Below are 13,548 nucleotides of genomic sequence, written 5' to 3'. Positions count from 1 at the left end.
AGTTTCCCCATCTGGAAAATGGAGATAATGGTACTGCTGAAAAGTTCTATAGGAGAGCTAGGATGCAGTCATATGCGGGTACATGTTGTTCTCTTTCCTGTTTAGGTATCAGCTAGAGCAGTATCATTGTGTCCATGCTGTGGGAGTGGGACTGTTGGAACCTGGCTGGGATGATTTAAAAGGCTCAGCTTGCTAGTGCCGACCGTGCCTAAGCATCCGTGCATCACCTAGCACACCAGCGCCCCGAACTCCAGCGACTCTTCTCGGCACTGCCATTACACCAGCCCCATTGAGAAGACCCTTAACTCTTCAGGGCTCTTTGGTAGCGGGGCTCCCCCTCCCAGAAAGGAAGAGCAAGACATCAAAAAAAAAAAAAGTCAGATTTCTAATGGCAAATAAATATTTTATCACAGCGACTTAACGCCGCGGCGTTGGACTCACCGAAGCAATATATCTGCTGAGATACAGCTTGAGAAAGCCAGAGCTCTCCACGAAGACTTTATTAATGACCTGTCTAGTTAAGAAAGATGAGGGAGCTTAAGTTCAAAAACGCATTAATGCCAAAACACTCACTCTCCCAGGAAGAAAAGGAAGTGATAAATTTTTTAACATGCCCTAAAAAAAAAAAAAAGCCACCCACTTACACGACTACTGCCTTTATTACTAATTAAACAATTACTCCTGTTCAATGCGGGAGTGAAGGGCGGGGACCCGACACTTCAAAGCCGTGAGGGGGGAATGACAAATTTCAGAATTCTTTCCAGCTGACTTCCCTGCTGGTGCTTTCAGAGGTGGGTATGGAGCAGAGCTCCCTGGTTCCTTGGAAATTGGGGTCAGCATCCAAAATCTGGGGTTTGAGCCCATTTTGAAGGGCCAGCTTCAGGCCTGGCCCTCATTAGGGGGCTGCCCTGACTTCAGCCAGTGGCGTAGCTGCATCAGGCAGAGGGTATGTCTGTAATCACAGACTGCAGTTCCAGGAGCCATCCCTGAGTTAGCTTTAATCCAGTGAACCTGGGCTCTGGAGCCACTAGCCCCCAATGAAGCGCGCGTGGCCGCCGCGCCGTTACTCCGCTACCCCAGTTACTGCGCCAGATTAGAGCTGTGGGTGCATCCCCCTACCACAGCCCACGGTTAGGCTGTGTCTACACTGGGCCACTTATTCCGGAAAATCAGCCGCTTTTCCGGAATAAGCTGCGAGCTGTCTACACTGGCCCTTGAATTTCCGGAAAAGCAACGATGCTCTACTGTACAAAATCAGCCGCTATTCCGGAAAAACTATTCTGCTCCCGCTCGGGCATAAGTCCTTATTCCGGAACACTGTTCCAGAAAAGGGCCAGTGTAGACAGCCCAGTAGTCTTTTCCGGAAAAAAGCCCCGATTGCGAAAATGGCGATCGGGGCTCTTTTCTGGAAAAGCGCGTCTACATTGGCCACAGACGCTTTTCCGGAAAAAGGGCTTTTCCGGAAAAGCAGCCTGCCAATGTAGATGCTCCTTTTCCGGAAAAACTGAAAACGGAATAGTATTCTGTTTTCAGCAGTTCCGGAAATTCATGCCAGTGTAGACGCAGCCACACAGTACAGACATGCCAGAGCTGCTCCTTCCACTGGGGAGGCAAAACCCAGCTGGATCGCTGCTAACTGGCAGCTTAGAGCAATTTTACCGTCTCGGCAGAGGGCACGTCCATTGGTGCCACCTTGCCGGAAGGTGGGCAGACACCCCCCCCCCCCCCGGGTGAAAAGTAAACCCCGGTTTGGAGTCTATTTTTGGATTTTCTACAGCTTCTGTAGCCGCAGGATCTGAGCACAAGATACAGGAGAACTGCATCGAACCAGAAACTTGTCAGCCAATGCAGAAGGCAAGGGATAAACGGGGCATAAAGCTGTAATGGACAGGAATCCTGACCAGCACCCAGGGACTAAGGGGTTAAACTCAGGTAGTTCGCAAAGGTGTTGGCCAGGGGGTCCAGAGAACCAATCAAGATAGAGGGTTGAAATTTGAACTGGATCTAGGTTCCCTGCCTGTTTTCTTTGTGTGGGAGAGAGAAATCCGGAGTTGAGAGACACAGAGGCTGTGTCTAGACTGGCAAGTTTTTCCGCAAAATCATCTGCTTTTGCGGAAAAACTTGCCAGCTGTCTACATTGGCCGCTTGAATTTCTGGAAAAGCACTGACGATCTCATGTAAGATCTCATGTAAGATCGTCAGTGCTTTTCCGGAAATACTATGCTGCTCCCGTTCGGGCAAAAGTATTTTTCTGAAAGACTTATGCGCAAAAGGGCCAGTGTAGACAGCACAGTACATCGCGAAGATGGCGATCGGGGCTTTTTTGCGGAAAACCGCGTCTAGATTGGCCACGGACGCTTTTCCGCAAAAAGTGCTTTTTGTGTCTGTGTGTGTATCTGCATGCCTGACTGAGGGGTCGGCTATCAGAGACTGCAGCTTGTTTTTCTCTTTTCAAGCTCTTTTTGGGCTTGGGGGTGATTCCAAGTGTTTGCCCCTGGTTTTTAGGGATAGAAAAGCACCTGCTGGTGGCAGCAACTCCTCAAAATCTGTCTTATAATTCTGGGGGGAAGTTTTTGTCACCTGTGCCTGGAGGTGAGGCTTTGAAGTTCTCTTGCAGGCCGTCACGGAGTGCCAGAGAGGGGAACAGCCCTGACAAAAGCTCTAGGGCAGGACAGTCCCAGGGCAGCCTCGCCGGAGAGGACGACGACCTATCGCTATTTGGTGGATAAACTGAATTTGGCTCTCAGAGGCGGACAGCTCCCAGGAGCTTGTTTGGAGTCACTCCCCAGACTGCATTTCTCATCCCAGCAGCCTACTCAAAAAACCCCGTTAGCACCGCCAAGCATTTGCATGACAACAAGCTCTTTGTTTCCACAGAGTTCACCAGCTCCTGGCTTCCCATTGGCCGGCTAGTTACTCCTTGCGATATCGCTATCGGTTGCCTGGAAAACCACTGACAGTGCACATGTCCGATCGCGATTCGGGGCGGTGGGGGGATGGGAGGAATTTGGAGAGGAGCTGGGGAGACGTGAGAGACCATGCTCGATGGGGGCAGCCCTGGGAATAAAAGAAGAGTGGCAAATGGATGAGAATGCAGAAGAGGGGAGCTCTGGGCAGAGATTTCTCTGGGAGGGATCAGGAAAGGGCTGGAAGATGCAGCGGCTTGTCTAGAGGAGGGAAACGTGCAAGTGGGGTTCACTACGCCAGCGTCCAGTCTCTAGCGTGTGCCCATTAGCACAGAGCAAAGATGCGGCAGGCACTCATGTTGCGGGCTCGGGTGCAAACCCAAAGCAACGGTATCAATGTAATTACACCGGCACAGTTTCCTCAGGCAGCCAAGCACAAGGACTTTGTGGCTTTTTATACCATGCATGAGACTTCTCAGCTCATGAACGATGCCAGCGTGGCAACCCCAGACACCCAAGTGCTGTAACTAACCAGCACCGGAACCAGGCAGCACCCCCCTCCCGGCTGCCCTGCCAATGTGCCTCACCCCTGACACAGGGACGCCTGTCGAGGGCCGAGAAGGGGACTCAGTGGAGGTGGCCTGAGCACAATTTGACTCCTCTGAGGAAGCTGCTGGGAAGCGAGGGTGGTTCCAGTGGGACCTATGTCACTCTGCACTGAACAGCCTTCCATAGGGCAGGCGTCTGGCACCACCAGTGTCTGTATCAATTTTCAGTGCGATCCAGGGAAGCAATTGGGTTGCACCGACACGGACGTCAACAGAGGGTTTAACCAAGGGAAACAAGGCAGCAATGCTCCTCGAAAGCCCGTCTCCTCCCTCTCTGCACACCTCAAAGCGCTTGACAAAGGTGGAGTAGCATCACCAGCCCTATTGTTAAGATGGGGGAAACTGAGGCACGGACAAGTTCCCTAAACACACGTCGCTCTATCGATAAATGGCAGAGCTGGGGAACAGAACCTACGTCTCCCGACTTGGCCTGAAACCGCACTGATGTGTCGCGCCAGCGCCACAGAGTCACGAACGCTGCAGGGGGTGCCACGTTCGTGCATGGCACCTGGGTGGGGCCATGGGCAGCTGTATTGCACCCAGCTCTCCAGCAGCCTCCTGCAAACCTGCAGCCGCACACCCACTCTGAGAGGAGGCAAATAATCACTCTCACTTCACAACAGGAGCCTCCAAAGCAGGGCATGGGAGTGACTTGCTCCAGCACCTGATTTCCAGCCTCAGGCCTGTGTGTTCCCCCCACACCCACCCATCTCTCTCAGCGTAGGCATTCGGGATCACGGAGTGCCCCCCTGCGGTTCGCTGCTGATCCCGGTTGTGCAGCAACAGGGCACTCCTGAGGGAAGGCAGATGAGGGGTGGGCGGCCACACCACACCCGTCAGAGCCGCCCGAAGGATCGCTCAAGGCATTTTAATCTGGGGGTTCAGCCACTCACTGGGGTACAGTCCTGGCCCTTTAAGAGCCATCCTGGAGAATCCACCCTGCAGAGCAGCTGGCTGAGCTGCCCTTGGAAAAGACCAGACTAGGGCAAGAGGAAATGTAAAGGGCCAGGCCTACGGTTTTAAAACAATCTGCGCATCCCAACCCCCAGGCCTGGCTCCCCAAAGCTTTGCCAGGATGAGCCTGGGCAACGAAGATCCATGCTCAGAAATGTGGGATTTCTGCCCCCCCCAACACCCACTGCCTCAATTACACCCCACTTTCCCCCTCCACCGCTTTCCCTGCCCTCCTGCAAAGCCGGCTGTCACTACTCCACAGGCATCCAGCCACTCTGCACTGGCAGGGGAGGAGGCAGAAGAGAACGTCGGCCAGCATCAGCCCAGAAAGGGACCCCCTCTGTCAGACGGCGGGTGACGTGGGGAACAGCTTTTCAAATCACCAGCAAAGAATCCGCGCCCGATGCGCCGCGAGAAAGACGGGAGCAGCAGCATACGCAGGCATCACACAAAGGCCACTTCCCACAGCAGCGGCCACAGCCCATCTGTCTCCTGTAGCCGAGCAGGTCGCCGGAGTCTGGCCCACACTCTCCTTTAAGGATAACATGCCCCCCCCCCCCCCCCCCCAGCGCTGGTTCAGGGCTGAGGCAGGGCCCAGGCCAGAGACTCTTCCCCCTGAATGCAAGGGGTCGTTTGGCTCGTCTGCTCTGTGTGTCCTGCATGGATGGGACAGCTGGAAAAGGTTGGGGGGGAGAGGGGGGAGTCGCTTCTCTGCAGATCGTCACCTCCTGCCCACCTGTCACAGGTCCCGTATGAGGAGAGATCAAAGAAACTGGGACTTTTCAGCTTGGAAAAGAGGAGACTAAGGGGGGACAGGAGAGAGGTCTATAAAATCATGAGTGGGGTGGAGAAAGTGAATAAGGAAAAGTTATTGACTTGTTCCCATAATATAAGAACTAGGGGCCACCAAATGAAATTAACGGGCAGCGGGTTTTAAACAAATAAAAGGAAGTTCTTCTTCACACAGTCAACCTGTGGAACTCCATGCCTGACAGGACTCTGGGCTAGATGGACCTTTGGTCTGACCCAGTGTGGCCGTTCTTATGTTCTTATACGCCTGAAGAAACTGCTGGCAGGCTGGTCCTCAGGCAAAATCTGCCTTGTTTCCGATATGTGTGGTGGTTCTAGCCTGGGTGGGACATGGGGGTGGAGAAGGAAACCTCCCTTCCACCACACTGGTAAGATACCCAGGCCCGGCTTCAGAGCCCACTTCTGGCCGTCTGTACGATGCAGCATTCGCTCACGCAGGGAACAGGACAGGGGAGAGTCTGGACTGGGCACGGAACCTGTAAACCATGGGACGGCGGGGAGGAGGCTGAAAGCGAAAAGGTTCGAAAGTGCAGTCAAGTGCCCACGGCAGGCGCATGACTGCTCCCTAGTGGTGAATATCAGAATGGCTCAACTGTGTGTCAAGCCCCTACACAGCGAGCAGGAGGATCGGGGATGAGGCACAGCACAGCAACAAACCGGGGCGTTCCTGTCGGGCCAGGGGTGCTGGCCATAAGCGAGGGAGAGAAAGCAGGATCGGAAGCCGAGAGAAAAATCCGGCCAGCCCACTCAGTACGGCGCCCCCTGCTGCTTGTAGGCAGGAAGTGCTCTCTCCAGCGAGAATGAACGCAGCAACACTGCAGACACTCGACTGCCGGACTGAGGCCGGGGAGAACAGGTTCTTGGCACAGTCTCCAGGCTGATTTGCTTCCCTGGTTGGCGGGAGGCGGGGGAGGAGGAGGAGGAAGGGGTCTTTCTCCAAAGTGTGGCATTGCAGACCTCCAGCAAGCTCACCTGCTCCCCATGGCATCTCCCCACAGTCCCGTCCACTCCATGGCTGCCACGAAGCCAGGCCTGACCCCGGCTACGGTCCTGCGGCTGGATCCCATTGGGGCAAATGCAGCCTGCCTCACCCCAGACAACTTCCCCATGGACCCCACAGCCTGCGCTCTGGGATGCAGAGGCTGGAGATGGTCATCCCCTCCCCCCCCGCGAGAACAGTTGGCCCAGCAACCGTTACGGACACAGCCCTTTGCTAAGACGACGTACAGCTTCCCAAAGGGTCACGTGCCTTCCACAGAAATACCCCCCCCCCCCCCGGCCTCTCTAGCACCCCATGCACAGGAACAGCCTCCAGCACACCCCCCTGACCATGGGGCTGAGCCTCAGTGGGCTGCCCCCTCCCAAACAGCCCCGCCTCGCCCTACCTGGCAGGACGAAGGTGGTCCGTGTTGCTATGTTAATCTCCTGCAGGTGCTCCAGGGTCTCGGTGTGAAAGAGGCGAATGGAGGAGCCGGAGGAGAAGGCCATCCAGACGCCGCTGCCTGCCTTGATCATGTGCGTCACGCTGGCTTCCTCGTCCGGGTGGGCCTCGAAGGTTTGCTGCAGGGGGGATGAAAGGGGAGGGCTGAGACTGCTTGGCCACTGGTTAACCCGTTACCCAGTAAGTCTCCAACCAGTGGGGCTGGCGCAGCCTCCCCACACCATCCGCTGCGGGCAAGGGATGCTCCAGCCCCACACGGCCCACCATGGGCAGGGGTGTTACAGCCCTGCCGGAGCAGCCCCCGTCTGTAATGGGGGGAGGAGGGAAAGCACTCTATCACATCTGTGGTGGGGGGCTGCTCCAGTCCAGGTGTGCTGGGACAGCCCACCCACTTACCCCAGGGTTTACCCGATTAACCCAGGGGTGGCCAATCCATTCTGGACAAAGAGCCAAGATAGCACTGGATCCAGTGTGAAGAGCTGGGGCAAAGTTGTCAAGCAAAAAACCTGCCCCTTTTGCTCCTTTAAAAGGAGCCCCCGGTTGTGTTTGGTCGTGCAAAAAAAAAGAAAAGAAAAGAAAAGCTCTGCCCCTTTAAGAGGCTTTTTGGCCACATTAGGCTCCCACCAGCTGACACCCAGGTCAGCACAGAGAGCAGGGGGCCATTTTTCAGGGTGCGGGGACGGCTTACGAGCTATGGGGGAGGGGAGTGCTTCGCAAGCTGTACTTGGGGGAGGGGAGAAGCCTCCAGATGGCCATGGCGGGATTGACCAATTAAACAGGATTTTACAACCCTAGTTGCCACGGAGCACTTCTGCATTCGGAGTGCTGCAGGAATTCACAATTCCGATAGGAACTGACCGTACGCATCAGCCCGGTTGAAGTTACTCACCCTCACCCTCTCCCGTCGCCCAGGTCCCCCCCCACCTGCTCATGCCCCTGTGACAGCAGAGAAGGGAACGCCCCGTGTCCTTGCTCCGTGAGATGCTGCCTCCCAGGGGCTGGCAGGCTGCATGCGGGAGGAGACGAGGCGAATCGGATTCCTTTCCAAGAAGATAAACATTCCGGTGAACTAGAAACAACAGGGCCAAGCAGCATCACGAGCAGGCTCCAACGCAGCACCCGGCATCCCGTGGAGCCAGGCATGGGAGCGAGCCACGGAGACAAGGGCAGGCTCACGCATGCAAACGCAGGGAGCCCGTTTACTAGATCCAGGGATGCGGAGCCAGAGAAAGGACAAATTCAAGCGCTCTCTAGCCCAGCATCCCAATGGCCTCAATCCGTGCAGGCTGCCAGCTTGCTCGGAAGGTCCCAGGTGAACCCAATTTCTTGCTTAGAACGAGTCACTCTCGTTGCAACGCACCCACCACATCAGCGGCTGTACAGCAGGGGACGACTGTTGATCGCTCACTGCCTCTTATTTCTGAGGTGTCTCTTTAGACCAGGGGTAGGCAAGAATTTTTTGCCTGGAGCCACTTCAGAAATTTTTGAAGCAGCCCCTGGCCGCACTGGAAGGGGCGGGGCCTCAAGCAGACAGGGCGGGGCCTCAAGCAGTGAGGGTGGAGCTTCAAGCAGAAGGGGTGGGGCCAGGATCCTTCCCTGTTTTCCCACCCGCAGACCATGATTGGTCTGGGGGTGGGTGAGCACCTTTGCCCCCCCTCCACTCCCACCCCCTGCAGAGGATCGCTCTAGGTGCCCATGTCCCTGGCGGCGGGAGGAGACTTCGCAGGCTCCCCCTTCTGCCCCCAGCTCCTCGCAGGGTGGGGACACGGCAGAGGAAACTTCATGCACTTCTCCCCGCTCGCAGGCCCTAAGTGGCCTGGGGGCGGTGGAGCGCTAGGGCTTCCGTGGGCCAGATCGACCGGATCCAGCCCGTGAAGGCTCTTTTGCCCACCCCTGCTGTAGACCCTCCACGCCGGACACCGGGGTTTTAGTCAGCGGTGAGAGTAACTGAACATTTCCTACGGGGACTGGCCTATTGCAAGCCAGGTCCCCGTCAGCTCTTTAAACAGCTCCCTGCTGGCTTTTGCCGCAGCTCAGCCGGCTCTTGCCGGAGCCGCGCACCACGGCGCACGCCCCTCCTCCCCTCTCTGGTTTCAGTACCCGCTGCCCCAAACCACAAGCGTCCAACAGCTGCAGCCCCTTCTCCAGCACTGCAGGCCTGTCCTGTGTCTCTACACCTGGGCAGGGGCACGAGTCCCAGCTCCCAGTGAGCAGCAGCGCCAGGAGTGACTGAGCACACGCTCGCGAGACACTAGCCAGGGAGCCAGCCCGTGCAGCTCCGGTCCAGTGCTAGCGCCCGAGCAGGCTCCGAATGCTCCTGGAAGCTGGGGATCAGCCCACCGGCTCCAAGGGCAGACGTTCCCTGCGTCCTTTCAGGAGGACCGTCGGCAGGGACCGCACTTCCTGTTGCGTCCGTGGCAGGCTGTGCTCACCACCCCACCCGCCTTAGCAGGGACCCTACGGATCAGGTGGGGAAGCCACCACCCTTTCAGTCTGCAACTCGGCAGCTCTGCCGAGCTCTGCAATTCAGATTGCGGGGCTAGGCCCATCTCTGCCTAGCTAAGGGTTTTACGCTGCTGCCCATCACCCAAGCATCTGAGGGCCTCCCGCGTACCATCCCAGCAACAGGGAAGTCCCCAGTGCATGTCATGGACTCCATCTCCTCTATTCTCACCCAGTGTAGATCACCTCCTGACTCCACCTCATACGCTGCACACAGGCACTTGGCCTTGGCTCCTCCAGCCGGGTCAGCCTGCAGCCCAGCGAAGAGAGTAGAAAGGATTTTGTCCAGTACAACCAATGACTCATTTCCAGGTGAGGTGGCAATTGATTTACACTGGGTCTTCACGCACAAGGCTTAACTCGTAGGTTAGGCTTGCAGCACAGGTTACAAGATTCAGCTTTACCTGGAACTGCGGGTCTGTCTAGCCCCCTCTGGTCTCGGAGCAGCTGACTCTGGCTTGGGCTGTGGGGGCTAAAAATAGCAAAGTAGAGATCGGGGTTGGGGCTGGATGCTGGGCTCTGAGACGGGAGGGGGGGCTGAATGTCTCGGCTGCAATGTTATTGACCTCAGGCCTGCGCTCGGGTACTTTATTGCAGTGTAGACATGCCCTTGCAGTCAGGTTCTGGGCTTGGCCCTGGGCAGAGGGAAGTCTGGCTCTGGAAAGCAACGGGAGTTGTTTAAAAAGGTGCCGTGGAGGCAGGGCTTCTGAATTCCTCCAGGAAGTCTAAGGAGACACGCACAATGCATCATTCAGACCTTAAAACAATAAGCTCTGAACTGTAAAGGGTAAAAAAACCAATTCAGAATGACGTCTCTCAGCCTCCGCTCCCAACGGGACGATAGCACCGTGCCCTGCAGAAGCGTTTGTGCCCCGCAAGCTACCGTGCGGCAGCTTCACACCCAGGCTGGCCGCGCAGACAGGCTCTGAGTCACTTGGGTGTTTACCGCTCCCTGACTGTCGCTGCCACTTCCGCGCCTAAACCCCCAGGGCGCTTCTCAAAATGGGGAATGAGGCGCTTTGGAAAACTTTACCCCAAGCCGACCAATCGGCTGCAACCTTTCCGTGGCAAATCTGATTCCAAAAAATCCAACCTTGGTGTTAAAAATCTCCAACCAGGGAGACTGTCCCAGAACCTGTAACTTGTCCTGATGGTTAACGACCTTCACTGGGAAAGGACAAATCAGCCTCCGTCTGGCTTTGGATCCTGTTACACCTTCCTCAGCTAGACTGAAGAGCCCATTATCAGCTATGTGTTCCCTGCCCAGTTACTTAGGCTCCCGCAGCTAAGTTTAATGCGCTGCTGCCGCAGGGCTGTAACACAGCAGTGGGGTCCCGGCATCAGCGCTGGGGGGGAGCGCTCTCCTAGCGCTGTAGGTAAGCTGCCTCCACGAAGGGAATAACTGACTGCCAGAAGCTTGGTGCTTTAGAGCGCTATTACTTGCTGCACTTGGGGTGGATGTGGGGTGTTTTCATAGCACAGTAAGGGTATGTCTAGACTACATGGCTCCGTCGACGGAGCCACGTAGATGAGGTTTCTAGACATAGGGAAATGAAGCGACGATTTAAATAATCGCCGTTTCATTTACATCAAAATGGCCGCCGCGCTGTGCCAAAAACTCTGCAGCGTAGACATAGGCCGAGTGGATAAGTGACTTGCCCCAGGTGTGCACACAGGAAACCTGGGGCAGAGCAAGGCTGGAACAGCAGGTCTTCCAAATCACAGCCTAGCGTCCTAACCCCTGGACCACGCTTCTTGTGCTCACACCTACCTCCACCAGCATGTGTTAAAAGTAGCCAGACAGCTGATTTATTTTCTCCTTCCCCCAGTCTAGCAATAAAACCCGGGCCAAGATCCTATGCATTGCGTCCAAGCTCAGAGCAACATTTTATGGTGGGAGTTATAAAATCCTGAATATTACATTGGAAATGCTGCCACAAGCTTACCTACAGCAACACAGTATTTATGTACCTAGAAATGTCTATATAAAATAGAGGCTCTATAAATCCACACAGCAGCAAGCAAGGCAGGAAAAGTCATTAGTATTGATGAGGCATCAGTTGTGCCAGGAAATTTCCAACCTGCTGTTGATACTAAGAAGCTTTCTTGGGGACGTGGAGCCTAAGTTAATGGGAGTTTTTCCTGGTGAGTTTCATGGGAGCCTGGGTGGAACGTGGCATTTTGAGAAGGATGGTGGGGTTGTAAAGTCCAGGACTGGCTCTCGGAACAGGATTCCGGTTCCCAGCTGCGTTGTGTTTAGAGACAGCTGGGAATTTCTGGATGGACTTTTATCGCAAAAGCGACTGATCGGCTGGAAGAGAAGCTGCTTGCGAAACAGGGCCGGGTTCCAGGAATCGCCAGACTTAAAAAAGTGGAGACTTTCTCCCCTCCCCAAAAGGCAACATTTTCCAAACGAAAATTTGCGATTTTTCCAATGAATGACTTTTCATTTGGATATTGACGTTAGCGAGACGGGGGAGGGGGAGAAGATTCAAATCAGACAGCCATATGCATGGGGGGTGGGGAGGATCATCTCCCACCCATCTCTAGCCCATCCTCACTGAGTTACCTTGTGTAGGTCACGTAGGCGTTCCTGAAAATTCACCTTCAGTGACTTAGAAACCTAAGAACCTAAAGTCTCTTTTGTTCCCTTTTGTGAGGCTTCATTTTCCCACCGGTACTACAGAGAATACACCCTTTCTCCGTCCTGCCTCCTTCAACAGTTAGCCCTTTGGAGCAAGGAACATCTCTTGGGATGTGTACGAGCAGCAATCAGGTTTTAAAGTTTCCTCCGGCCGCCTGTCCTGTCTCTTACGAATGCATTTATACAGCACCTAGAGCGACAGAGGCCCGATCTCAGCTGGAGCCAGCCTGTCTCCAAACACGAAGGAGGCTGTGTCTAAACTACATCCCTTTGCTCGAAAAAGGAATGTAAATTAGACACTTTGAAATTGCAAATGAAGTCGGAATTTAAACTTCCCGTGCTTCATTTGCATAATTGTGGTCACGGTTTTTTCGAAACAGGGCTTTTCAATAGAAAAGCGGCAGTTTAGGCAGGGATCTTTCGAAAACAAAACCCTTTGTCGAAAGATCCTGTAAACCTCATTTTTTCCTGTAAACCTTTGAGAAAAGGTATGTCGTCTAGACACAGCCGGCGCGGGGTTTGCATTGCTGAGGAAAGCAGCTTAACCAAAGGGAGCAAGCAAAGCTGGGTGTGGATCGAGCAAGATTATTGCTGAAGCATAAATTAGGGGCTGGCAAGAGCCTCATTAGATTACCTCCACCTTCCTCCCCACGAGCGTGGGATTCACTTGCCCTGTGGTTCATCAGCCAGCACTTTGTCCCGTGCACGAAAATACAAGAGCCCATTACACAGCGCTCCGTCAAATTCTATTTATACTGTAACCAGAGGGGGTGTTTGCAGAGCCGCTATTATACCTCTGGTGGCTCGTGTTAGTCATAAGGGAAGTAATAATGCGGTTAAGTGACTGTTCATCGGATACGGAGGGAGAAAGCTGTGAATACGCAGAGCTAACACACGGCCCAACGTCCCCAAGCGGCAGCAGGAGCATTCATTAACACAATGCTGCTCCGGAAGGGAGGGGGGCAGGTGTTGGCCATGTTCAGAGACGGGGCAATTACCACAGAGGTAAGTGGCCTGAACTCTGGGGGTGCTGGGGACCCAGCACGAGCTACAGACACTCAGCAGCTCATTGGCAGGCCCGCCGACATGGGGGAGCAAAGGGAGCAGTTGCCCCTGGATCTGGCAATTCAAAGGGGCCCTTCAAATCACCGTGAGAGCACCGTGCCGCATGCGCCGTGCATTGGGGGGACTGCACTCCAGACGGCACTGAGAACAGGTTGTCTCCAGCCCCGCCCCTTCTGCCCTGCCCTCTCCGGAGCAGGGGCACTCAGGTGCTGTCTGCTCCCCTGGTCGTGGATAACTTGGCAAAGGCCCCCCAACAAGTCCCTGGCAGAGCTAGGCTCAGAACTTCGCCTTCCACCCAGACCCGTCTGCAACTTTGCCCGAGTCCCTGCTTCCCAGGAGAGACTCCCCCTTCCAGTGCGTGGGGCCGAGGCTCTTTCCACAGTAACGGATGGCTCGCTGGCACCCAGCTTAGCAAGCAATGCAGGACTTGCCCTCCTTATTTCTCATGCTGACGTGTGTGTGTCTGCGAGTGTGTGTGTGTGTGTGTCTGTGAGTGTGTGTCTGTGCGTCTGAGTGTGTCTGTGTCTCTGTGTGTCTGTGTGAGTGTGTCTCTGTGTGTGTGTCTCTCTCTCTGCGTGTCTCTGAGTGTGTGTCGCTCTCCGTGTGAGTGTGTCTGAA

General features: G+C 55.1%; 1 protein-coding gene across 34 annotated transcripts in view; it reads right to left on the bottom strand.

The window, feature by feature from the left end:
- The window catches only part of ARHGEF10L (Rho guanine nucleotide exchange factor 10 like), a 247,907-nt gene that overhangs the window by 56,669 nt on the left and 177,690 nt on the right, over nt 1-13,548 (bottom strand). For all 34 annotated transcript variants that reach the window (XM_075906164.1, XM_075906178.1, XM_075906145.1 and 31 more), the window contains one exon: nt 6,664-6,838. In XM_075906164.1, the coding sequence (XP_075762279.1) occupies nt 6,664-6,838 (175 nt within the window). The remainder of the gene's footprint in view (nt 1-6,663; nt 6,839-13,548) is intronic.

Source organism: Pelodiscus sinensis, chromosome 23, assembly GCF_049634645.1.
Source record: "Pelodiscus sinensis isolate JC-2024 chromosome 23, ASM4963464v1, whole genome shotgun sequence".
NCBI lineage: Eukaryota > Metazoa > Chordata > Testudines > Trionychidae > Pelodiscus > Pelodiscus sinensis.
The sequence above is the reverse complement of the archived record's forward strand: the minus strand, read 5'-3'. Positions and strand labels throughout refer to the sequence as shown.